This window comes from Tympanuchus pallidicinctus, unplaced genomic scaffold, assembly GCF_026119805.1.
Source record: "Tympanuchus pallidicinctus isolate F22 unplaced genomic scaffold, pur_lepc_1.0 scaffold1, whole genome shotgun sequence".
Lineage (NCBI taxonomy): Eukaryota > Metazoa > Chordata > Aves > Galliformes > Phasianidae > Tympanuchus > Tympanuchus pallidicinctus.
In genome coordinates this window covers 60,889,934-60,917,763 of record NW_026294618.1, presented here as the reverse complement: position 1 = coordinate 60,917,763, position 27,830 = coordinate 60,889,934, and the positions used below count along the sequence as shown (strand labels likewise).

The 27,830-nt window shown below is 34.7% G+C and overlaps 1 protein-coding gene across 1 annotated transcript in view; it reads right to left on the bottom strand.

The window, feature by feature from the left end:
* SYNE1 (spectrin repeat containing nuclear envelope protein 1) overlaps nt 1-27,830 on the bottom strand; it is a 282,683-nt gene that overhangs the window by 55,982 nt on the left and 198,871 nt on the right. Inside the window, exons 97-116 of the mRNA XM_052694476.1 lie at nt 26,577-26,768; nt 23,779-23,913; nt 23,104-23,210; nt 21,557-21,707; nt 20,626-20,760; nt 20,080-20,238; nt 19,194-19,403; nt 17,961-18,062; nt 15,571-15,690; nt 13,590-13,790; nt 12,749-12,922; nt 12,209-12,340; nt 10,278-10,474; nt 8,904-9,036; nt 8,384-8,566; nt 7,579-7,728; nt 6,265-6,441; nt 3,291-3,446; nt 970-1,125; nt 95-265 (exon numbers count right to left, since the gene is read on the bottom strand). Of these exons, the coding sequence (XP_052550436.1) occupies nt 95-265; nt 970-1,125; nt 3,291-3,446; nt 6,265-6,441; nt 7,579-7,728; nt 8,384-8,566; nt 8,904-9,036; nt 10,278-10,474; nt 12,209-12,340; nt 12,749-12,922; nt 13,590-13,790; nt 15,571-15,690; nt 17,961-18,062; nt 19,194-19,403; nt 20,080-20,238; nt 20,626-20,760; nt 21,557-21,707; nt 23,104-23,210; nt 23,779-23,913; nt 26,577-26,768 (3,141 nt within the window). The remainder of the gene's footprint in view (nt 1-94; nt 266-969; nt 1,126-3,290; nt 3,447-6,264; nt 6,442-7,578; nt 7,729-8,383; nt 8,567-8,903; nt 9,037-10,277; nt 10,475-12,208; nt 12,341-12,748; nt 12,923-13,589; nt 13,791-15,570; nt 15,691-17,960; nt 18,063-19,193; nt 19,404-20,079; nt 20,239-20,625; nt 20,761-21,556; nt 21,708-23,103; nt 23,211-23,778; nt 23,914-26,576; nt 26,769-27,830) is intronic.

Genomic DNA, 27,830 nt, shown 5'->3' with positions numbered 1-27,830 from the left:
TAAAAAGCATATTTATCTGCATCCATAAAATGAGGACAACATTCATCCTCAAATCCATCCTTACGGATGTGAAGAGTATGGTACTCCAGTTTACCTGTAAGTTATCAACTTGGACTTTCACAGCTTCCAAAGAACCAGTAAGAAGATAATAGCGGGACAAAGAATATCTGGCTTCCATCAGGTAACTATTTAGTTCTTCATAAGTTACTTTGTAAACGCTCCACTGATCAAGAACAGACTGCAACAGTATCTTTAGTTGGCTAACCTAGGAGGGAAGGAGGAAAAGTAAGGTAAATGAGAAACATAAAGGTTATTTGCTTTTGTTTAAATTATTTCCTTTCTTTTGATCTCAGATACTACTTGTTCTGCATGCCTAAACTTAAACCCGTTGGAGGGAGAACATTTTACACTGTTGCCAGTTCAGCTTGCACTGTGTTCTTATGCAGTAAGTTCAGTTCTGTAGAATACAGTCACAGAAGAGCAGGATGGCAAGGACTCAGGATACATGAAGTCCATTTTATCTTGCTTCAGAAGGTTCAAGATAAATTTCTTGACTCTCTGAGGTAGGCAAGTAAGCCTAGGAAAGTCAGTAGACAGTCTGACCTTAATGACCATTCTACCTGAAAGGTGGATTGATGTTATCAATCTTTAGACGATGACAACTAGTACTGATCTCCTTCTTACTCTGCCTTACTTGTGCTTGAAATGGAAGTTACTTACATTTGGTCTTTTTCTACTAAATAGTAGGAAGCATCTAAAAGCTTCAACTGTAAGAATGTAAAATATCCTGAAATAGTAAATATTATATCCATCTTATGTGGAATATATGCACAAGCTTGTGGACAGATGAAAGCAGAAACACAATTTATAATCTCTTTCTCTACAACACAAAAGAAATACATGAGCCACAAACTTCTACTTATCCCTTTCCTATATGCTCTGATTTCGGAAGTTTGATCATTGCTTTACCATGTGATCCAAGCTGGCCCAGGAATGATTGATTTCTTGCAGTGTATTCAAAACAGCAGAAGAGGCTTCCTCCTTCTTGTTTTGTATCAAAGACAGACCGCTTTTTTCTATGCTTTCTAATTCTTTTTCCTTTGCTCTTATCGATTCTTCTAATTCCTTAAAAGAAAAAAAAGATGACACCTGAGAATTTTTTTTTTTTTTTTAATTTTTTTTCCTATTCTTGGGTAGACAGTGACTTGGACAAAAAAAGATAATCATATGCTCCTCAGTTTGTACAATATTAAAAATAGGAAAGACACACTTACATGCTTTGTTGTCTGCTTGTTTTTATTCCCAAGAGAATCATAACTCATTAGCAATTTTACTTAATGTTTTAAGGTCCCTTTAAATCACAGTTGCAAGTCTTTAAATAAAAGCATGTCCTCTACATTAAACTTCTTCTGTGACCATCTGCTCTCATGACAGAGTCCAAATTTAATTAAAAATAGGTTAGCAGTTTGAATACATGGGAAAATTCTGTGTCATAGTTTGTCCCAGAACACAGATGACTTTTCAATTAATCCAAAATTGGCTCAAGGTACCTCTACCATCCAAAGAAAAAGACAAGATGACTTCATAGTGAAACATGTCAAATTGCTGCGCCTCCCTACACAAAGTGCAATCTTTATTCTTTTGCCATTTCTCAGCAAAGCCCCTTCCTGAGGACTGAGCCTTTGCTGTATGTTTATTCTTGCAGTTTTCTTCTGTATTATTTCATATTTTTGTTTATAACTTATGGCAATGATCTTGTTCCAGATTACAGCCTTGAATAACACTTTTAAAAAATTATTACTAGCAATTTTTTTTTATGAAACACTTCTCAATTGCTAGTAGCAAGTTCGACTTTTCAACAAACAGAAATAAGAGTAATTTAGATTTAAACAAAATCATTCCAAACTTCAGAAGGCAAAATGGACAAAAGCTTCAAACATCAATAACAGCAAATATTTCTGGTTCTCTGTGAAAAGAGATATCTACTAAATCATTCTTAAGTCATGTAAAAATTAAAGATCCATTATTGTTTCTGATCTGCGATGAAAAATAAAGGTGCCACTCATTATTATGACACTAGGCAGCAACTAACATTGGTTAATCAATAAGCTGGAGCTTTTGTACTAGTTGAACGGGGTACTTGAGAGTGTCTGGTACTGTTATTTCTAAAACAATTTGTTTCTCTGATGATCAAAGTCCTGCCATTCATATCTGACTACCTAAGCATGTTTGCTAACTTTGCTGACCAAAAGAAACCAAAAAGGTGATAAATTAGATTCAGCTTTGAACTACAGGCAAGCATAACTTGCCAATTCTGGCAGGCGGCAGTAAATTACACTTGATTCAGTTGTATGTGCTTACTATGCTGAAATTATAAAGACAGTTTAACTGAAAGTAGGCATTGGCTCCAGTTTGAAAATCTGAGTTAAGAACTTTGGAAAAAATAAAAGTATGATTTCTAACATATCTGACCTAATAAAATATTTGTCTTTACAAAATCAAATATGTGCTTAAGACACTGGCAAATTTACAATAAATCCTAGTCTGGTAGCTCCAGAAACAACATTCTGATTATTCAAGTATGTGCTATTCCTAGTCAGATGTCCAGAGTCCACAGCATATTCTTATTCACTGTTGTGTAGTCTTGTATAAATTCTGCGTGAAAAACTGAGATGGTTATGAACTGATCTGTATTTTGTATAGCTGAGCTTCTCCTCATGCAATCTTTGCCAACTCTACTTAAGATTACTCTTTATTCTTTTGCAAGCAAAATGAGTCCAACATTGTTCTCTTTTCTGGATAGCTGAATATTTGAGTATGTGTGATTCCAAACATATTTTGAAAACAAAAATACACTCTTATATCTGTCTTTAAGTAGTCCTGAAGAAATAAGAGTACCAGGGGGAGAAGGATAGAATAATTGGGGCAGGAGAGGAAAGGTAGTGATGAGGCAGAAAAAACAAGTTTCTGAATAGTCAAACATGGTGTTTCATTACATCAAGTTCCAAATGACTGGCCAAAGAAGAAAGTGAACATTTTCCTTTAACAGTCTTTCAAGTTCAATAAGCCTGACATATCTGAAATGACCACACTTTAATACTGAGTGTCAAAAGAGTAATGACTTTTAAACGTCTTTGAGACAGACATTAATGCTCTTTCTTCCTTTCCTTAGTTTTTGCACTTTAGAAATGAAATCTCACTGACTTCAATGGTATACAAATACCACAGGGTTTTATTAAGTCCTGTTTCTAACTGGAATTAGAATATTGTTATTTAGGATGGATTTATACCTGACAATCTTTCAAAGCATTCTGTACTGAAGCCTGGTCTCCAATTCTCTGTTGTTTTTTCAGCTTCTTTTCTTGGGTTTCAAACCAAGATTTTAGGCACTGCACATTATTTTCATATTCTGTCCAGGATTCTTGCAGACTTTCCAACAGCTGGATCTGCAAAGAAATATGAGCGCATACTTCCTTATACAATTGCCTTTAACTCTGAGTCAGTTAAATAAATCAGTAAAAATCAATGCTGACCTGCTCCTCAGAATTCAGTAATACTTTCAGAATTTAGAAACACTATATGTATTCAGATTGAAATAAATTTGCTATTTGAAAAGAGTTCATAATTAAAAAAAATAAATCTGCTTCATCCAGGAATGATTCTATATGCATAACTTATTCAAAAATCATGATGCATGGAAAAGAGCTAACACTTTGGCAGAATATTTTATGAAACTGATTTCAGAGGGTATATACCACAAGACTCCCCAAATATAACTAAGTATGTGAAAATACATTCTTTATTTCTTGCTTATACATGTGATAAAGATGACAATTTATATTACTTCCTTTGGCAACCAGCCACTTCAAAGTCACTCTGATTTTTCTGATCTAGGTGTTATTCAGTGGAAATTGGATATCAAATTTTTCTTTGAAAGATATTATAAAACAGCTAAATAACAAAAGCAGAGTTTGAACTTGGCAGTATTAACATAAAAAGCATTCACACAAACTGCTCTAGAGAATGAGTCATCTTGATTAGCTTACCATAGTGACAAGACAATTGAGAGTGAAGCAAGGAAAACAAGTAGTAGATTAAAATTACTTAGAATAGTTTGGTATAGTAATGTTTGTTTTGTTCAATAAACATGATGCCATGGGGCAAAGGAGAAGACAGATGATGTTCAAAGACAACATCCTCAAGTCACAGAAAGATAAATCCTAGGCTACAAGGAAATAGCGTGACACAGTTTGGAGGCTTCGGCAGAACTGAGAGCTTCTTACTGATATAAAAAAGAAAAAGAATTGTGAATGGAAGTGGATTCCTGGCTGCGCAGGGCTGGTCTTGGGAAAGCAAAATTTTAGCTGAAGCTAGCTAGTGAAGGAGAGAACTCTTCCTATTAATCATTATAAATGCATCAGCACATAATAGGAAACCACAGAATAGTCTGAGCCATACAGTGCCTCCTTCACTCTGATTCTACTGCCAAGATCTCCTTCTCATGTCTCCCAGGTCCTTTGGGAACATTGCAATTTCAAGTACAACAGGGCAAGAGGGCCCCTTTCACCCCTTCTGTGGGAGAAGGAATAAAAAACGACCCAATTAAGATAAGGAGATAGAAGAAATTTACTACAAATGGTAAAAGAATGTAAGATAATAATAAGAAAGAGAGTTACAATTCATAATTCAAATGAAAGAGAGAGGAAGGCTATGACTGTGTTGCTCGCTGCATTGATGGAACCTGAAAATCCTCCAGAATCAGAGATCATATCGAAGCTCTTGGGAAATGTAGTACATCTCAGTGTATCTTCATCTTGGAGAATCAGAACTCATGTGAGACTGCCAAAAAACAAGAATTGCAGCTCTGCAGTGTACTGTGCCTCTTCATCCAACAGCATAACATGATGTCATGATACAGAATATTGATATAACCAGGATAGGTAGACTGAGGTACTAGCTATGAGAGAGGAGAGATAAGTGCTACTTAAATAAGCTGTATGTATAGCAGTCCACAGAACTAGACAGAATGTGTACAAGGATGCCAATGTCATTGTAAGGCTGCTATCACATTTAAAGGGTCATGGCAGCTGGAGGAAGATTCTGGTGAATAGAAAAAGGCTGTAATTCTGTAATAGATCATTTCCATCTGCATGAAGTAGCAATAATTGTAGTCTTAATGAGAGCAAATTCAGCCAGAAATAACTGATAGCCTTCTATGATGACATAAACAGCAAATGGAGAGTAGTAGATACTGTTCAGCTTGGCTTCAGCAATGCTTTAAAGGCCAGTGGTAAAAATTTTCAAGGCCTATCTGGCAGCCACTTATAAGATTGCCAGATCAACATGGTGATTCTTAAATTTGATATTGTTTAATATCTTAATTGATAAACTGAATAACATGATGAACTATATTCTCACCAGGTTCACAGATGACACTGATTTAGAAGAAGTCATTGATACGCTGCCACTGAGAAAGTTCAACAAGATGGAAGAATATGCTTGTGAATCCTCAAGAAATTCAGCAAAGGTAAATGGTAAAGTCCTTCATCCTGGACATGGTAACATGCAGGTTGGCAGAAAGCAACTTTGCTAACAAGGGCTACGATGAACAATAATTTGAACACAAGTAAGAAAGCAGCATTGTAGACCATTACTGACGAAGGCTAACTATACCTGGGATCTACTCTGGGGAGCACACCCAGCAAGACAATAAAATAGATTATTCCCTTCTCCCTGACTCTGGTAACCCATTTTGGGCCTTCTCAATTGACAAATTGGTGAAGAGGTACTAAAGTAGTTAGGTAGCTGGAGTACATTACTTACAAGAACAGACTCACTTAATTTAGCCTGGGGAAAAGAACATTAAGAAAGGGTCTCATTTCACTGTTCTTCTCATTATGATTATGGAGAAATGGAGCTAAACTCTTCTTCAAGGTGCACAAAGAAAAGAGAAGAAACAGACTCAAGTTAACAGAAATTCTGATTGGGCATACAGCAAAAACCTGTTCCCCAGTGGAACAGTGAGATAGAGGACAATGTTTAAATACAGGAACAAGCAGCCAAGATAGTTTGTGAAAAATCCATCCTTGTGTATTTTCAGAAGTCATGAAAGCAAGACGCTATGCAATCTCATCCAACTGTAAAGTTAGCTCTATTTGAGTAGGAGGTTGGACCAGATGCCCTGCAGAGAATTCTAGCCATTACTGTTTAATTTTTGCATGTATTTTTAAAGTTCACAGCAGAGCAGCTGGAGGTTTTCTTTACCTTTTCTGTTACCAAGCCTTGTAGAATCTGCCAACGTCTATTCATTGCTCCGAGCTGTTCTGCAAAATCAGTTTTGTCACTACGTTTACTTTCAACATCTTGGCTGCTAATTTGTAGCACAGATTGGTTCACAAAGTCTACAGTCAATTGTTTGCAATTTAAATCTATCTTGAAACCCTAGAAAAGAAGGAAATAATATTTCAAAAAATGTAATCATTTCTTAGTATCCTTCAGAACACAGGAAAAAAACATTCACAAATTACATCCCTACTACAATCTTGCTGAAGCTTTTTCTAGCATCTGAACAGTAATTAAAAACATTGATATTTCTCTTCTAAATATTTAGAACTAAAATAGCAGTACACTGCCTTGGGAATAAAGAAATTGCCTGTTTTCCCCCAGAGAAAATGAACACGTGAGAAAAAAAAACAAAAACAAAAACAAAAAACCCAACAAAAAACCAACAACAAAAAAAAAAACGACCCACCAACAAAATTACTGATAGTGGTCTCAAGGATCAGGTTTACAAAAAAAAAAAAAAAAAAAAAAAAAAAAGTGTGTTTATTAGTTCTATTCACTTCACTTAGTCTCAGTCGTTTGTTTTTTTTTTTTCTACTCCACCAATAGGTATTATGGAAAGTATTCCTATAAACAGAGAAGAATAACCAAGAAGTAAAGCAATCTTTTAAGACACTTGTCTTAAAAGGACTGAATGTGAGTTATCCATGTTTCGTGTAACTTGTACAAACATCTGGAATGCATCATAATACATATTCTTCAAAAGAATAAAACTGTTCTGACGGTGAGAATAGAGTTCCTGGGTACAGATCTATTACAGGAGTATTACTGATCTGGAAAAATCTTACATTTTATTTGCTCTCTTTCTTAATAGTTAGCTCAAGATATACCATCTTTCATTTTCATTGCAGATATTGATGAACTGATTCACCCATAAAGCAGTGCATATTTTCCATTCTAGAACAGGCTATGCAGGGAACTTGCGAAATCTTATTTGCAAAGTTCATTTTGTTTTTGGACAAAAGCTACATCTAATAAGGTGCATAGTGTTTTTAATTACCTGGATATTAAGGTAAGCATATTAAAAATAAATTCCTGCCGTAAGTAAACAGCAGAGTAAAATTAATTCATTTCTTTTCCACTATATCAAAAGTTACTCCATTCTAATCATTGTACAATTTTAATATTTCCACAATATATTTTTGTTTTTTACTTAAATCAGTTCTACTTCACATACGTATATATGTTTAGCAGACATACTTTGAAAACAAAATTTATAATATTTCCATGCTATACCTTGTATTTTTGGATATAATCCTGAATGGCTTTTTGTCCTATTATGTTTTTTATACTCTCTTCATCTTTATGAATAACATTTTCCATCAGGGAAATCCAGCTCATAACTTCAGTGATAGCATGGCGAGAAGGAATTTTGTCCATCTGCAGCTGTAGAAATAACAGAATTAAAATAAATGCTGAGAAGAAAATTAACAGTAATTCCTTGCTTTGCATTACCATAGTACATATTCTTTTCCTTGCTTTTGTTATCATTATTCTACATCCCAAATATATTACTGAAATTCATAAAATAATAAAGAGGAAAAAAAATTGAAAGCTCTCAATAAAAGATATAATGCATAGTTTCATGCATCTTTATAAGAAAATGTTTTATTAAAGGCTTCTTATTTCCATTCTTCACAATACAAGTCTAAAGATTCCATTTTAACTTTGTCTTCCACAGACTACCCAGTCTTTAGGTTTTGAACAAAAACATCTTCTGAAGAAAACAAGCTGACAGGAGCAGCACTTTTTTTCCAAACAGTACACCAATCTTTCTAAAAAAGCTTACCTGCTTGTTACTTAAAATTTAACAAATGCAACTGGGAAAGTTTCAGTTTAGCATCAGTTAGTGCTAGGCAGTATGGGTAGACAGGATACAGGTATGAGTGTAGGCTTTTCCACTCTAAAGTAGAGATAATGTTGTTCCTGACTTTTCTCAAATGGATAAAGACAATCTGGAAGCAACCAACTTTCAGAGAAGAAGCCAACTGTATGATTTTAGTTTTCTGGAATATTAGAGGCCTCCATTGTTCTTTCTTACCTGGTGCAATTTCTCTTGTACTGTTGGGATTTGTGAGAGCAGCTCTGTCCACTGACTGTCAATGTGGGACAATCCTGCACGCAACGCTGCTGTATCTACCTTCTTCAGTCTGAGGAGCTGGTTCCCAGTGCTCAGTACAGAAGATTTCTGTGAGGATTTAGCATCCACTTCTTTTGAAAACTCCTACAAGCAGAATCGTTTTTGTGGAAATAAGCGACTACTGTACTTAAGCATTAAATCTCAGAAAACTAAGAATATCCTCATTTCTCTTTAAAAATATCATCTTTCTATTAGAGTTCACCAGTTATATTTCATGTAAAGTGAATACAAAAAATTGTTTTCAATCATAAAAATAGTTCAGTTATGAAACACATCAGCTTTTGGAAGGAAAACTCAGCAAAATTAAAAAAAAATATTATTATTATTATTTTTTTTTCTATTCCTCCTGGAGTGTGATTGTTAAGCTGTTTACTTGTAATCTGAGGGAAAAAATGGTGCCCTAAACCTACGAATAACTTACCAAAAAGGAATTCAGATGGTCTCGAACAGTTTCCAGTTCCTGAGGAACTGTCAGAGACTGCTGACTCCAGAATTCAAGACGCTCTTTTGCAGATTGTAACCAGTGTGTCAGTTCAATTGATTCACTTTGGTACCTGTAAAAATGTTTACAGAAAACTAAAACACTCATTGCAACTTCTTGCTTCCAAAAGAGTAGTCTCTTCCATGTGTTAGAAGAAAATACCCTATAACAGATTTTTAAAAAACAGATTTTTTCTTTCTCATCAAATTTCATGATTTCATGATTTCTGAAAAGCATGATTTAATTTTTAAGAAAGGTAAGGTACCACACTGTTCATATTTTAACAATTACATCCATGATTCCTACCACTGACTTCTTTTTATCTTTTAGGAAAAACTAAGTCTAATGAAGAACTATGAACTAGTCCATCAAACCATTCAGAGGAGTTGTAACAGTGCCATAGCCCATAGCACACAATCACCTTTTCTGCTTTCCACAAGAAGGCTCAGCCTTTCAAAACCTTTAGAGTGTGTTATATCAGATCAGAAATATAATGGATTTTTTTTTGTGCGTTTTTTGGTTTTTTGCTTTTTGCTTTTTTTTTCTTTTTTTTTTCTTGTCTTATCTCCACATCATTCCATACGCAAAGTAAACGTTGGAATGAGAATGACTTTACATAAACTTTATACACATAAAATCATTTTATGTATCTCTCTTGAAAGGCTAGTAAGACAACAAGCCAGAGACATTATGAAAAACAATAAAGAAATCTTCTACATGTGTTAGAGAATGCATTTCAAAAGTAGTATATGAACATTGCTAAAGGCAGTTAAATGTTCCCATCCCAACATGCAATGACACAGAACTCCAAGAACCCAGCAATGGCAATACCAGATTGTGCTGAGGCTACTCACGGTATTTAGCAAAGAATACACCCTCCCTCACTGCTGGAAAAGGGGCTTCTAATTTAGTTATCTATATGCCTTCTCACTTCTTCCCACTGACTCTTATCAGGTATGCATTTTATTGTACATAAGAGAATATGATGGTACTTGTATGTAATAGAAGTATTTTAGTTGAGTTGAACCATCACATGTATTTCCAATAACTTTCCTTTAAACGTGGAATATAAAAGTTCTGGGTTCAGAACAACTGAGTTCAACAGTGTAATTAAAGCAGCTTATACTGTATCAGCATTTAAGGATGAGAGAGCGCTGGAACAGGTGCCCACTGTGCAATCTCCTTCTCTGGAGATATTCAAAACATGTCTGGATACTCGCCTGTGCTACCTAATTTATAGAACCTGGTTTAGAAGGGGAGTTGGACTGTCTGATCTCCAGAGGTCTCTTCCAACACCTATGATTTTGTGATTACCTTGTCCAGTGCTTCAGTATTGTCTCCAGCCTGTGCAGTTCCTTGTTAACCTTGCTGGTGTTACTTAGCCAGTGCTCTCCCAGTTGGTTCAGCTGACTTTCAAGATCTGAGCAACTAACAGAAAAAAGTAGCCTTTTCCCATCATCCAGCACCTGATATAATTTAGGCTGATATTCAGTCAGGTTAGATCTCAGACGCTGTAATGACAGAGGAGAGAAAGTTAGCTCTGCAAGTTTATACAGCTATGCTTTCTCAATATTCCATTTCCTTCTATTGCATTTTGTAGCATGTCCAATGTTACCACATCATATTTTTTTTCCCTCTCTAGAACTCACTGAAACCAATAAAGCGGATAATCTGATTAATTTTTAATCTAATCAGTGCCGATAGTTAATAGCTGCTTCCACACAATATATTGCTTTAAGTTCTCCTCATAGCCTTAAAAAAGCAGAAAGCTGTCTGGTAAAAAACAGTAAATAGTAAATTCAGATTAGAAAATAATGGAAAGTAAATTTGCACGAAAAATACGTCAGACATCTTTCTGAAAACAAAGCAAGAACATCCAAAGTACTTTGCATACTACAAGACAAAAAAAAAGCACTGGATCAGAACTCTCATTCTGAGAACAGACTGAAAAAAAACAGGATGTGGTATAAAAATCAGTATTTAAACTACTAGCTGTTATTGCAGGTAAGAAAGAGGAAGATAATTCAATGAACTGCAGGCTGACTAGCTTCATCTTGCTCTCTAGAAGGATCGTGGACTCCATTTCCAAGAGCAAAAAAAAGAGGAAAAAAGCAATCAGGAATACTCTATATGGACTGGCTAATTGACTATCTTCTCTGATAGAAGTACTTTGTGGATGAAACTGATTTCTGTTTGGCTTTTGATACTGGCTCCCACAGCACCCTCCTCTGGAAGCTGAGAGTGAAGGCTGGAGAAATGTTGCACAGCTCACACTGCTGGATTCAAAAAGTAGCGATCAAAGGCTTAAAGTTTGGCTGGCAGTCAGTAATCAGCAATGTACTCCAAGGATTGTTGATATTGGAGTCCAAACATTTTTAACATCTTAAATAATAATAGAGAGCATTCTTGTGATAAATTAGTGGATGGCACTAATATATAGAGAGTAATTGACACATTCACAGAAAAAGGCAGTCCAGAGGCTGATAAAATTGAAATCTCAATAAGGCAGGAACCAGAGAATGTTCAAAATGAAATAGGAATTCTGCACCTTGCGCAGAATAACATTCTTTCTAAGTACAAGCTAGAATGGGAACAGCTGGTATATTTAGCTTTGCATCTATCATAACAATTACATCACTAATGTGGCTAACCACAGCACTGACATATATTAGTAGGTGTATGGTCAGCAGACTTACATTATTTTATTATCCCTATCTATATGGTGCTGGTAAGACTATACCTAGTGTATCCAATTTTGCCCTGTCCTCACCTCTCACCAACTTCAAAAAGCAGAAACTGGTCCAGGTCTTTTGGATAGCTACTAAGACATTTAGGGATCTGTAGCACACCTTTAAAAGGAGAGTTGGGGAGGCATGCTTGTTTTATGTTGGCAAGTAGAAGACTGAAAGCTAGTCTAACAAATGCCCATAACTATTTAAAGTAGCATTAAAAATACAATGGTAATAAATGCTTCTTAGTAGTGTCACACAACATAAAAATGATAATGGTCACAAAGATACAAGTTAGAAGGTTTAGATTGGACATCATATGAAATTTTTTCCGTAGGAAGTAGTGCAGTACTGCAACTGGCCCTCAGCCTGGCTGTAGGATCTTCATCCTTGAAGGTCACCAAAGTCTTCTCTGATCTGATCCATTCCAACGGTCCTTCCAACTGGACTCCAGCTAGAATCATGACAAAGGTCCCCTTGCATCAAACTTTTCAATATAAAATAACTACAAAGTACCTGAAAAAGTTTAATCCGTTCTGTGAGCTTGTCTTCCGTCTCTTCCACCAAACCAACAGAGGGAATGTTACCTTCGACAGACTCCAGTTGTCTGGTAAGTTCCTGGTAATCTTCGTCAAGATGCATCCAAGTCTGTAGGTAAAAATATCTGAGTGTCTATACTTTTTATACCTGAGTAAATTTTAAATATATTACTTACTTTCTCAATCTAAAATACTATAGCTGCAATGCTGCGAATGTACAGAAACAGCAGTAAAAATGTCTTAAAAAAATCTACAGGAAAACACCATCTTTGCATCAAGCATAGCTTTTGGTCAGAATATGCTTGTCACATAAAGCTTAGCAATTCTTTCAAATTTAAAGGAACTCAATTTGGGTCACTTGAAGTTCTCAATACAAAATTACATGCTGCCCATGAGCTCCTTGTATGTACAAGTAGGACTGACATCCATCAATTCAGTTCAGGCATAGAAAACCACTGTAGGATGTACTGGTAATAGATTATGATGGACATACAAAAAAGATCAAAGGAATTATTACCTCTAGAATGTATTCCAGTTCCACACCTCGTTTATGTGCCAGCTTTAATACAGTTGAAGCTTGTGTCATTAGTTCTGAATGTGATCGAGTTTCCTTCAAAAGGGCAAAACTACTCATCTTTCTGAAGAGTGTCTCTGTCAGGATCATGTGAGACTCCAACCCCTGAAAATATTCCTGATGGAGAAGGGAAAAAGAGAATAAAAGAAGAAAAGTTCAATTTTTCTTCAATTTATTACTACTAAAACAACAACTTAAGACAAGAGCATTATGATCAAGTATAGACAGATACAGAATTGTAAACTTTTCCCTCCAATAACAATTCACAAAATCCAACATGTAATATAAAAAGGACAACTGTCTTTTTATGGAAAGAAAGAGGTTACTCTTTACATGCAAATTCAGTACTCTAATTCTACAAACAAAAATAGCTTAAATCAGATATACACCATTTAAAACTTCTGCCACACCAAAAAACATGGACTTGCTGTGCATAGTCTTACTATATATTGTGGATGTTATTAGCAAACTTAAATTTCCAATCGGAAAAAATTGAGTGATTGATGAAATTGATACGTAGCATGATAGCACAAGAATAGGAAGTGGTTTTTAAAATGGAGAAGAAACTATAATCCAATTGTATTTACCGGCAACACAGCATTTCAAAGTCATGTGGTCAGAACAGTTCATTAATTACAATTTAAAATAGAGTAATTTTAACATATCCTGATTTACACTAGCTCACAATTAAGAAAAGGTCCTAAACATTTAGGAAGTAATGACTAGCAATTTAGTGTATACAGCCTTGCAGTCATTATCAGTGAAATAAGCCACAGTTTCTTACCTTATGCTTGTTAAGTAGTGATTGAACCTCTTCCTTAGAAGCAACTATCATTTTCTGGTCACCATCCATCTTTTCTTGGCCTGTTTCTACCAGATCAGCCAGGTCCTGCAAAGCCCGCTCATACTGCCTCTTAAGAGCAAGATTCTGGTTCAGGTTACTCCGTCTGGATCCAATTATCATCATCACCTCATCATACATATCCTTGGAGGCAAAAAGCATCAATGATTACCTTATTTGTCTACATAGCAGCCACATCTCTGTCACTGTATTCTATTTCTCTCAAAGCTAGCACAGTAACAACTATTCATAGATAAAAAAGACAGTGCTGATACACCAACTTAAATGGTAAACTAATTAGCATTTAAAGAGAGAAAAAGCAAGCAGCACCTGGAACTTTTTCAGGTGTGTGCAGGGAACAAAGATAGCAGAATCCCAAAGAGTAAGGAGCAAAGGAGTAAGAGTCCTCTAAAACCAGACAAGTGTGGTGCTGTAACTGAAGATGCTGTTTATGTTCTGCTTCTTATAATGTAGTGTGTTGTACTGACCCCATCATGGCTACACAAAGTACAAGCATTTCAGTCAGGCTTGTCTTCATCACCTGCTTCAGCACAGGAAGAGATCTGTGCCGGAGCAACTAATTTTAGCGAGCAAGGTACATACTACCTATAGAAAAAAAAAAACAAACTAAGCCTAAGAGTAACAGAATAGAACAGTACAGCGTAGAAAAGCGTAGTATATACTTTCACAGTGTGCCTATTCTGTCAAATGCAAAATCAGCCAGTTGGAAGAACAAGTTCCTGTTGCTATTTGTCGACTTGCATACATCAACTACTGAAGTGAGAACAGCGTACAGATTTTTTCCTTTACTTGAAGGCAAGACTATTTAACTATTTTGGTTTTGAGATCTATATTCTCAGAACATATGTCTGATTGTGAAGATAAGATAAGAGTCACATTGGGCAAAAACTTTGGGCAAGGCATACAAAAATCAAGAAATTAAAATATTTCTAAGATCATACAGTAGTGGAACAGAATACCCACATTGGAACTGCTGCCCTCTCTCCCAGATTTAAGGAGAGAATTGTGCAAAGCACAATGGTAAAAAAGCAAAGGGAAAGGTTTTTTAAAAACTGAAGTAAAGGGATTGGAGTATCTACAAATAACATGACAGGGAAAATAAGCAGGAGGCTCTAGGAACAAAAGGATAAAAAAGCGGGTTAAAAAAAACCCTTTTATGCAATATTTTATCTTTCATTTTTTGTTGAGATCACTGCTTTGTTAGCTTATATTTACATTCCATTTTCATGTTCTCTTTGCTTTAAAATTATTATGCCATTATAAAAAGTAAAATTCAGCCTCTTCATCTTTCACTTTCCTAGTGAAACCACTTCACAAAAGTGCTCAAAAAGGAGATTCAATAGCCTTAAAAAAATCTGCATCAATTTGTATTTAAGTGGTAGGACACAGGATATTTGAAAACATGTGTGCATGAAGGAGATAATTTTTTAGTTTAGCATTATGGGCATTTTTGTAAAAGCAGAACATTTCCAGTTTCAAGTCACACTTACCATTCCCCCTCCTTATCCTACCTGCCACTATCTCTCCCTCACTGTAGCTTTATTTTTAAAATGGCTGATGTGAGACAGAGCTTAATAGCAGATCAATAGGGTGATGAAAACAGGCCTCAACTTTTAACCAAATACATGTTTTATGTGACAAACTTTGTCCTTTCTGACAGAGGAGCAGAAAATAAACTTTTTTTTTCTTTTTTTTTTTTTTGCATATTGTTATGATTAATATTGATAATTGAGATGTTAGACAATTTGTAAAAGCTGAAGTAGAAAATCTAGAGGAACCAGGCAGAAAGCTATCAATTCATATGAAACATTTTTAAATACATTTTCCTCAAATACTTTATGAGCAACAATATGATACCCTTCATATCACCATACAACTCTAGGATGGAATTTATGAACCTTACCTGTAGCTTAGATAGCTCTTGTACAGAAGGCTGGTCTATTTGTAGCTTATCTACACTCTTCTTTAATTCACTGATTCCAGCATCTAATTCCTTCAAGCTTTCTTCTGCCTGCATTATGACCTGTATTTGAAAATTACATCATTTATTTTGAATGTCTAATTACGAAACTGCAGCTGCCAGACATGAATATTTTTTTTTTTGTTTTCTGCCTGAAGTATTCATCAGTCCTCTTTATATGATGAATCTGATGAAATTTCAGAGGATACTCTAAAGTGTTAATGTTAAGTTGGGAGGGAAGCTGTTTGCTTGTTACTTTTTTAAGTGAAATACAATGTGGCTTTTTATTATTATTTTTCAATCACTAGCTTTTACACTCCTTTATACAAAATCTTGTTGTGAAGTTCCTGTTATTAATTATATAGCTTAAGCACAAAAGGACTATTCTAACACCATCATAGAGTATTCTTTGTATTAGTACTTTTTCCTTTCACAACTGAGCACCAAGCAAACAACCATCACAACAAGAATCCTGCAGAACAGCAAAAAAAGCTTTGCACTGTTCCTTTAGAGGACTAGAGTAGGGCTAAGAATTAGAGTCAAAGAGAAGGAGTTGTACATTCCCTTTTGCACTTGGGAAGCTATAAGCTAAAGCACATATGTTGGTGTTTACACATATTCATGGGTGATCATTCAATTTTCTTTTTCTTCAATAGAAGCTGCAAGCAAAACAAGCTTTTTCAAACTAAGAGGTTTCTGTTGAATTCATGCATGTGAATTAAAAATGTAAATTAGATCCTTGTTAAGGTCTCTTTTTGGAAGCTAGCTATCTATATGTTTATTCATAAGTGTAGGCCTCCTGACTTCCATTTAATGCAGAGCTGTGGTGGTGCAGTCCTTGCCCCCACAACCAGCCTGGTTATTATGCCCAAGGCCTAGTGCACACAATGAGGTAGAGAAGACCTTGTCCTTGGGAGTAATAACAATCAAAGTTTCAACACTGGTGCTCAGAAACCTGGTAAAAGACACCTGGTTCGACAGAACTAATTCTAAGCTGTATGACTACGAGTCAATCCTCTTATTTCATAAATAGTAAGCAACCTACAATCCCCTTGGAAAGTTCTTGCAAACAGTTGGCTGCACTCCAGAATCCCCCCTTGAGTAGAGACATCTCTTGAGGTGTATAGAGATTCACTGAAGGTGTGGTGATGCTATGTAGACAAGTTTACTATTTTTATGCTATATTAGCCTAACCAATATTTCATCATAGATTCATTATGCACCCCCTACCCTCTATGTAGCAAATTGTCAAGAATATCTAGCTATTTTGAATCTTAAGTTGCTGTTATCATTGTTCAAGTTACCATCTTACACCTGTTTATATCAATAAACATCTTTCCATCTTCCTCTTACAAGTGAAGCGTGCAGTGCTTTAGTCTCCTTTCGCATCAAGAGCATGGACAACATAGTCACTAAATTTATGCTTCATTTACCTAATTTCCTTTGCTGATTAAATGCATTATTTCTATTTTTCCAATCACACCTCAAACAAACAAACAAAATCCAATGCTTTTTAAATTTCCAAGTCTTATCAGCCAAAGAAGATTATCAGAACAGAAAAAAAGAAAAAAAAAAGAGATTAATTTACGTTTGCTAGTTCGTTGTTTTCTTATTTGATAATTATACTAATAAAATAGGAGGTATTTTTTAACAGTAATGTTAAACATGGATAATGGGAAAGAAAGACACGTTGTCACTTTAAGTTATACATGAGACTTAAATTTTTGCAGAATTTGAATTATCAGATATTTAAAGCCCAAATATTTAAAACCCAAATACTTAAAACCCTGTTTAGTGGAAGGATAAGTCTCTTCTCCCCTGACACCTGCTGGTACCAAACAACAGTAGCTCTTGGGTAATGAGAAGCCTCTATGAAAAAGCCCCTAGCATACTTCATTGAATTCTCTCCTTAGCAAAATAGAAGCAAGGGGGAAAAAAAATATATTTTGTCATATTTTTAACTAATAATTCATCAGGCAATTCCTAATAAAGAGAATTATTGTCAAGATACCACTATAAACAAGTGGAGAACAAAGTGCCTTTGATTTTTAATAATGCAAATAATTTTAAAACAACTTTAGGCCTCCTTTGGTTACATTGAAGTTATCTTTCTTTCAAGTAATGTATGCGTAACTGGGGATACAGAAACATATATTGTGTTTCTTTTCATTAATATACGTACACACAAATAAACTATTGCAAATACTAATATTCAAATACGTTATGTGAACTCATACATTTTCCCATACAAAGCATCTCTAGCATCCATTTATACTCTGAATAGAAAGTTTACATCTTACTTATCTTGTCAAATAGAAGACAGTTGGTAATACCTGAATTTGTTCTGTTTCCGGTTTCTCAACTGCCTCTGCCAGTTTCTGTAGAACCAAGTATTTGCTATCAGCCAGTGAAGTATACAGGAGTTTCAGGTCGTTCTAAGGGAGACATCAAGAACAAGAAATTATAGTGAATCACTCCACAAAACAGTTTCAAAATATTCTAAGTTCCAAAACTTTTAAAGCATTACAATGTCACAGTATCAGCACTAAGGCGTAAAAACTATTCAAAATAGGAAGCATCATAATTATCCAATGCAAAAAATGCCACATTTCTCAAAGTACATAACTGGATATAAGTGAGCAAAAAGCTAAAGCAACTATTACTCAAAACATAATCCATGAACATACTTCTGCTTTTTCTTTCCAGTGAGATGAGTCAGTCAGTTTTATTTAACAGAAATGTTTCTCTTTTGTAGTTCATTCAATCACATTGCCCACAAACAAGCTACGTTACATTTTCTTTTTTAAGACAATCTGCTGCTTGTCTTAAACAACAACATAGAAAACAAGGCTTCACATTACAGGGTTAACTAAGCATTACAACTTTTACCAAGTATTATTATAATTATTGCCATATACTCATTCCAACTGAACTCCTAATATTGGTAAAATAGAAAATAATTACAACATTTTTTTTTTAAGACTGTCAGCATTACAAGGGTGGGCATTGTTGATTTTTTTTTCCTGTTTTTTCACGGTTTTTTTCATTAAAACAATGTTGGAAGCTTTATGTTTTAAAAATAAGATAGAAGCTGAAGGCCAATTAAGATTTGAACATATTTTGAACTCTGAGAAGATCTGTAAATGCATACATTCCTTCACTTTATTTTTTCTGTCTTGACATATACTTTCTCATAGAGCAATGGGACAGTGTAATAGTGGTCAGAAAGACAGGAATCAGTACTACTTTAATTTTATCTCAGCTAATGAAAACTATGTACTCTATCATATGTGACATCGCAAAACTTTAGAGTGGAACTCTAGTTCAATTTATTGTAATGCCAACAAGGTGCAAAGGTAAGGCATGAATGATCCATTCCACCTAGCAAGGAGTTTAAATTTTGGATAATGATTTTTGTGCATAGTTCTAAGTGTTAAATTTTCAGAAAATCCTGAGAAAACTTGTCTCTCTTTTTGGTATCAAAATTCTCTTTGCTTTGAGAGTCACATTCTTTTTGCTCACATTCTACACATAACTTTGTTAATTCCTTCAGATGGGCATCATACCTTGAAGGCCATTATTTCCTGTAGCCTTTCTTTCATCTGATGGCTTCTCTGGTTTACTACAGACTCCAGTAAGGTCAGTCTTCTCAGGAGACAATCCAAAGTGTCTTCTATAACCTCCCTATTATCACCATTCTCAGGAAATATCTGAGTAAATAAATTCTTGTTCTTATCCACTTCTTCTGTTATGTCTTTGATTTCTTTGGCAAGAGACTGGTTTTGGAGAAAACAAAGTGACAATTAGATATTCTAGAAAGGAATCTAGTATACTGTCAAAATCACCATCAATTTTGCAGTGAGGTAGTAACATTTAAAAATTGTTAAAGACAAAGTTATGCAACTGACGATATAACTTCTGACAATAAAAACTTACTCTGAGAAAAACACATGATAAAAACAAGATTAACCTGCCCAAATGATCCCTTCCTCTGAATAAGAGGCTCAGAAAAAGCACATGCAGCTTCTGCCTTAAGTCAACTGCTACATGAAAAAGCTTTTCTCTCTCCCTCAACTCTCATGTTGATAAGTTTGTACTCTTTCTATATCCAGAGCATTCCTCCCCTTTGTTTACTTAATTTTCAGTTTCAAAAGTGTGGTGTCTGCTAATACTAAGAAAGAAAATAAATAGAGAAAAAAAAAAAATAAATAGAGAAAGAAGTCTTTGTTTAATTCTCTTCTGACCAGGCAAAATTTGGGTCAGATGCTGCTTTCTAAAACATCATCTATGCACTAAATAAAGTTACTTCTAAAAGCAGCAGTACATTGCAACTACAAAGAGATGACAGTGACATGTTATTTCAACAGGTTTCTAAAATTATCTTTCTAAACCATGACATAAAATGCTGCCTTACTGGAAATTAAAAGAAAGTCCAATTCATGGATTCTTTACCTCCTGTTTGCAGAGGTATGTTTCTGTTTCTTCCTCTGGCAGCAGAGCTGTAGCAACAAATACCTGTTCTTCCACACCATCTAGCCATAAGGAGGTAGATGCAACTCCATCATACAGCTTCTGTTCAAGATGTAGACTTTCCTTCTCCACCTGTCCAGTCTGAGTTAAAAGAAAAAAAAAAAAAAAAAAAAAAAAAAAACCAGAGAAAAAGTACAAGATCCTCTCTCATTACAAAGAGATTGGTGAGGTACTGGAACAAGCTGCCCAGAGAGGTTGTGGATGCCCCGTCCCTAGAGGTGTTCAAGGCCAGATTGGATGGGGCCCTGGGCAGCCTGGTCTAGTATTAAATGGGGAGGTTGGTGGCCCTGCATGTGGCAGGGGAGTTGGAAATTCATGATCCTTGAGGTCTCTTCCAACCCTGGCCATTCTGTGATTCTGTGATTCTCTAACTTGGAAATGACTATATTTCCTTTGGGAGCTAGAAGAGTTCTCACTGTAAAGTGAGTTCTGCTGTAATACCAATGTAAAGACAGTTGAAATGATTACCTCAGATGACACATCTTCAAAGGCCTGATTTAGTTCAACCAATACTGGTGACACAGATGATTTCTCCTCATCCTGTCCATTCTCCTTATACAAAGGCAGTCCAGAAATCAGTCTATTTGGTCTGCTATAGATCTGCTGAGAGAAAAATATTAATCAGACTGCTTCTATAGCATGTAGGGCAAAAATTCAGCTATACAGATTCTACCTCCAACAGTGGATACAAAATAATGGCCCTTACATGACTGTTTCATCATGAATACTTTGTATAAAAGATTAATCAACAAGAAATTCAATTGAAGTGTAAAATAAGTAACTGCTTTTTATTTTAATTAATTGTTATCCAATGAATACAAGACATTCATATAATTGAAATTTGATTTTAATATCATATAAAGAATATTGGGCCTGGGACTTTTGACAGTAAAATACAGGATGTACATTAGCACATGCCTTGGAGTGTATCCATCTTCTTTGATTAATCCCTGTTTCTTTCAGTAAAAATTCTGTGGCTGAAATCACTTGGGTCTTCATCAAATACCAACAATTGTCAAAGAACAAAGAACAAAAATTTAACTAATAACCTCAAACTGAAAATATCAGGTTTTTTCCTAAGTTGTCATGAGAGTTCTGGCCAAGTTTATAAGGACAATTTATTACACATCACCCTGAACTACACAAATAGATCAAAATTTTGTCTAATTGTCTAATTAATTTTAATTTAATTCACTTATAGCAATGTAATTAAAATTACTGAACAAAAGCAATGCTAGTGGCAATATTTAAAAGTTTTTTAAATTACACAAAAAGAAAACATTCCATGTTCTCCACTTTATCAGCATGAACTTAATGCATTTGCTATGCACATACTTTAGCTTATGTTGTGATCATTCTTTTCACAGAGAAAACTCAAGGAGAAATTAAAAATAACTACCAGTTGCTCTTGTTCCAAAGTTTTCTGGAGAAGCTTCTGCTTGGTACTGAATTTGTGGTTCAGGCTTTCCCATTTTATCTTCAGCTGTTGTTCGGGAGATGATTTCTCACCTTCCAAGCACAGTTCTTCAGAGAGCTTTTCAGGGTTCTCACTATAATGGGAAAATACAAAAAGTTTCAACAAAAACAAAACTTATAATACTGTAGTGTTTATATCCTCTTTCAGTTCAGAAATTCTACTTTAAAGTTAAATGCTACTTTTTATTTTTTTTCCTTGTACTTGTTTCTCCAGGTATTAAAATAAGGCTGGTTGTAACAGGAAGTTATTCTTCGTAGATGAAGTAAAATGTATTTTTTAATATGCTGTTTAGAGCTGTGGTTACTCTGATTAAATCAGAACCCCTAAAATAAGCTGAGAATATACTGCATTGAAATGCAACCTTTAAACAAGTTTTATTTCAGTGCTTGAAATAAAAAAATATTTTATCTGTCTCCTTCCTCCTCTCCCCTCCTGACATGCAAGAAGAACTTTGATTAGTACAGGACAAGCATAAGAGTTCACCTTTGGTAAACAGTGAATTAAGCTGAACATTTTCAGTTTAATTACTTTTCTCTATAACATAATATCAAGTCACAGAGGGCAGCCTCAGATAGAGGGAGATTCAAGTTAAGTACTTTTAATATTATAAGAAGAAAACACATTGAATTATTAAAAATGCTGAAGAAAATAATAAATGCATTCTCTATGTGTAAGTCTTGGTTCCCCTGCCTCATGAACCACCTTCATGTTCAAGAAAAATCAAGGAAAAAGATAAAAAAGAAATCAAGGGAAAAAAAAAAAAAAAGATAGAAAGAAATCAAGGAAAAACTAAAACTCTTGATTCTCAAGCTGATAATCTTCGTCCTGGTTTCCTCTTTCCAAGACCTGGCCCCTGCTGCTTCCTCAAGCTCTGCATTGGCAGTAAGCAGCTATTTTCTTCCACCTCCTCTAAAGCAGAGATGAGAATTTTAAAGACAATTACTTCCCTGGAATCATTAATTGAGCAAGAAATTATAGAGCAGAAATGAAATTCAAAACACACAAGGCTATTAAAAGAAAAACATTCTCTAACTCAATGCAAAATAAAATTAAGCAATGAGCATCTCATCTAGGAATATTTGCTTAGAATGACAAAACAACAATTTTGTTGTTGTTTTTTTCACATAGATAACAGCTATTATTCACATACTAATGCTGGACCAGAAAGCAATAGTAACTAATCTACTATTTGTCTAATGAATCCTAATAATTTGCAATTTTAATGTGCTTCTTCATAGTAAAAGGAATTTCTGAACATTGGAAGAGACCTATTAAAACAAAACAGTTTATGTTACTGTATTATCAGAACTCTCAATTATAAACCAGGTCTCTAGTGTCCTGGGTGACATATAAAAATGACAGAACAAATATGAGAGAATCATATATGGAAGAAGAACATAAATAAAAGAGTGACAAGGGATATAGTCAAATAAATTTATTTCACAGAAAAAAAAACCATTAAAACATACCTTATACATAAGCCTTCTGGAATACCATGCTGTGTTAGAATTTCTTCGCCACGGCATGCTACTGACCGAAGCAAATTCTTCTGCTCTTCTAGTTCTTGTTCCAACTCCTAACATAGCAAACAAACCTCAAACAGATTGCTTTTGCATTTGAAAGATATATCAAATAAAGACAGCTGAACTATTTCTGATACAGATTACTTGACCACGTAAACTAGCACAAAATCTCCACTCAGGGAGACAGAAAAATTGGATACATAAACTGGATTGTTGAACTAATTGACTAATGTCCTGCAGTTCCTGGAATTTAAGCCATTGTGAATGCCTGTGCATCATGCAAAATAATATATCATGTGATATGTGTATTTGTTGCTACTATAAGGACAGTATTAATACTTTCAATAAATACCACCATCTCCTTACAGTAGCTTAAAGAACTAATTCAGTGTAATTATTCTGGTACACAATGGAAGTATAGAGTGAGTAAATGAGTTGACCACAATCATACAGGATGTCTAGTCTCTCTAGCTGCTACAAACGTAACACAATACACAATTACAGGAACAGTGGACAAGGAACAGTGTAAAAAAGATTTCAGTAGAAAAAAAACTAATAAGAATGCCTCAAGTGTATTGTTAAATATAAGCTAAAGATGGAAGTAAAATTCAAAACACCAACTTTCTGTTGTTGTAGAGTGCTCTGCTGTTGCTGCGATCGAGTAGTTCTTGCTTGCACCAGCCATTCTTGGACACTGGGACTTTGAGAGGAAACCAAATCCAGATTGTTCTCCTCCTTTTCTTGTAGTGATCCCTGCTTTAAGAAAAAGAAATAGTTTTAAAAAAAACAACAAAACTCTTGTATAGGTTGCATGTCCAGCTCACCGTCTGAAAATTACATGTATGCCATCTTCCAACACTCATAAATTCTGAAGTGAGTTATGATTTCAGATTTCTGACCTTCACTACAATGAAAGAATGCTGTTTATCATTCTGGTAAATTTTATTTATCAGTAAGTACAGAATTGAATCTATGGTTGGCAGAAAAGCAGAGAAGCATTTAACAGGTTATTATAGGACATAAACATATATAAGACAAGTATACAAGTAAGAAAGTAAGAGAGAAAAAACACAACATGTTATATCAGAAAAATTAAGGAAAAAGGCCCTTCACTTAGAACTTCTATCAATATTTTTCTAATGTGAGTGACTAGACAAGCCCTCTGCATGAGCACAGCAGAAAAGAACACACAGCTTAGGGTTTCCAAGAAGTGATTTATTAACTCCTTCAGTTCAGAAATCCATGTTGGCTGTAATTGAAATTATTTTAAATGCCAGTGTGATTAAATGTAGGAATTTCAACACATCAGACCTATTGATAGAGACAAACCTGTAGGTCTAGCTGTGTGAATCAACACACATCCTTGGATATGTTTAATGCTATTCTCAGTGCACAATTACTACTGAGTTTGCACTTTTTTTTTTCTATGAAAAATGACCATCATTTATCAGGAAAGCTAAAATTGTTAAAGGAAAGCACAGAATCTTACACTGGTTACAAAAAAGCCTTTTGCTACAGGAATAACAGATTTGCGGAAATTCTGCTTGAAGGAAAATACAGCTTGGTCTTTACTATACTCTGGTCTTGCAATGCAACATCAGAGCATTTGCTGCGTACAAGCTTGTCTATGCTAATGGGAAATTACAAGGCGATAGCATGTCTAAAGAAGAGTGCATGTTTCCTATATGCATGACCAACAATGCTGTTATCATGTAATATTTCTCACAGATTATGACAGTTAGAAATTAGAGTTAGGTTTTTTTTGTTTTTTTTTTTTTTGGTCTATCTCAGAGCCTCACTCCATAGGAAATATAATAAGAAATATAAATATAATGAGATAAAATAAAAATAAAAATAAAAAAATAAATAAAAATAAGAATAACTGTTTTTTGCCTGTTTGGGGAAAAAAAAAAAAACCAAAAAACAAACAAAAAAAAAAGCACTATAAAAGAAGGGCTAGCATTCAAGAAGACAGAAGCTACATTGTATATTCTAGTTGACTCAGAAATAATTATATTTAATTCAATATCCTCTTCTGATCCAATGACCTCTAAGATCATCCCATTTGAAAATGTAGGTGTTTCACTGTCCAAATCTATTTTCATCGATAATCCCTAGGTGAAGTCTAAAAAATTGCTTGCAATTTAGAAAGGAAATTTTGCATGCATGTAGTACCTTGAATAAGTCATATTCTGCATCTAGGAATTATTTTGTTACTATTATAGATATTAGAAAAACATCGAAAAATCTGTTTTATAAATTAAAGTAAGTTAAATGACACCATCATATTTTAAAATACAGCAGCAAAGGTTATTTTGATTGCATGTAATATATCTGAATTCAGTATTAAATTCCCACATGCCACTGATAACATTTTTCACTTGTCTAAATATATGTAAGAATAACATAACATTGAAGATTGGGTTAAGCATCTCCTTACTGTTCTTAGGTCAAAATATTAAAGCACATTGTGTATTGCCTCAATCTCAGAAGCAATAACAATAAACACTTCTGTTTTTTTCCTTTTTTTTTTGTTTTTTTTTTTTGTTTTTTTTGTTCCCTTGGTTTTGCTCAAGCTATCTCAGACTTTATAGTTACTCAATTGCTAAAAATAGTTCTTAGCACATTAAGTGACTTTTCAAGCTAACCTCTCAGTAGAATTTAATCTGCATTACAAGCCAGAAATCTTTGAAGCTTATCACATTTAATTTGCACAGCAAAGCCCAGAGAAGAAGTAAAGGAAAATGGGGGAGGAGGAGAATGGGTGTGCCACAACAGAGCAAATTCAAAACCAGGAAGTCACATTACATGACTGGATCTCATGCATGCATTCACTTCTCCACATGCTAATTTAACCTGAAGAGCGACTAAAACAATTGTTAAATAAAATTAACCAGTTGCAGTAAGCAAATCAATGCTTCTCAGAATAGAAACATAGGATAAGATTGAGGTTACATGTTTCTACAATATTTTGTGCCGTGTAATCATTTCACTGAGTATATACCATATTTAAAGGTCTTTTGTTACTTGATGCTATCTGTAGTGCTGTGCACAATGCATACATGGAAGCACACATTCAGGATTTTTCTTCTGTTGCAATAAGGGATCCTGCCTTAGTGAATATGCAATCTAAAGAGTATATTCAGTGTATATTCAGTATATTCATCTAACTAGTTTATAATTGTCTTTTAAAGGCAGACAGTGAAATTCTATAGCTTCATCATGAAGCAGTGCTAGAAATGACAAACTAAATTTTGCTAGCAGTATTTTATTTTGGAGTGTAATTCCATTTACTAATTAAAGATGAATATCTCAAAATAAATCAGTAGAGTATTTTCACTCCTTTTCCCTATTGCATTACACTGCCATGATATCCCTCAAACTCCTACCCACTGGGACAACTGCAACAAGCCACTTACCTGAATGTTGATCTGTTTATCATGGAGAACTTTCTGCAGCTCCAGAAGACTGCCCTTCAGTGTCCTGAGCTTCAAAGCCAGCTGCTCTGCGTCATCCTTAGTGTGAGCTTTCCCTTCCATAAGCAAGTTCTCGTTGTGCACAGAAAGCTCTGACAAGGCCACCACCTTCTGTTCTATTTCAACCAGCATGTTCTGCAGCAGCAAAAACAAAGAAGCAAATTCATACATTTTCCAGCATCTCACTTCTCCTGGCAAGGAGACCTGTGGCCTACCTCACCTGCTGGAAAGCTAACAACAAGTCAGTTCTTCATTACTTTTCTTTCCAGTCCCTTTCAAAGTCCTTATGAAAACATTTACAAACATTTGCATTTGTCATTTTTGTTTGCAGTCTTTTTTTCAAAATTGGTAATTGAAGAGTTGTTCGAAACATAAGATTTGTTGCAGATGAGATGCTACTTATTTTCACATTAATGGTAAATGGTGGCTAAGATGATAGTCTGACATCCATAATGTCAAGGAATAGAGCACACACAGAGTTACTTCTTTCCTCTTCTCCCATGTGCATTTAGTGAAATGCTTCCTACCTCCTCCTATGTGTTGCTCTGGCTGCATTGATAAGCTTCTCGGTGTTTGCTCTTTCTGATTGGTGCATGATGGACTTAAGGATTTCTGAATAATCCTCTTTAGTCTAAAGAGAGACTTAAAGTGACAAATCTCTGGCATGTTTATTCTCAAAAGCTACTTTATTGTTGTTCCATTAACCATTCACATATTACAGACATGGTACATATTTTATTCTTCCAAATTCAAAGCTCGTACTTGCTCAAAAACCTAGACTGATATCAGTTTTTTTCCACTGTTCGCTGAAGAAATGTGTGCAGGATAAGATGTCTCTTAAATCTGGGAAAAAAAAAGTAGGAATTAAAAAAAAACCCCAAAACTTACTGTATCAAGATTTTAAAAATCAGTTAAAAAACTGAAGTACTAACTCTTGCCAGAGTCATGTATCCTAGAGATTATGTTTAAAAAAAAACATTATTGCTTTGTTCAAATTCACAAGTATACAGAGTGAAAAGGGGTCCTTAGTCTCCATCTGCCTTTTCTCTGTCTTATTTCAACTGTAATGTTCATACAGTTCTGAACTTTTCTTTAAAAAAAAGAAAATCCCCATTCATTTGTGAATTTGGATGACATGGCTTCAAATCTTTTCAGTAAAAGCATGTGCAGTTGACTTTTATTGCAGTAAGATTTTCC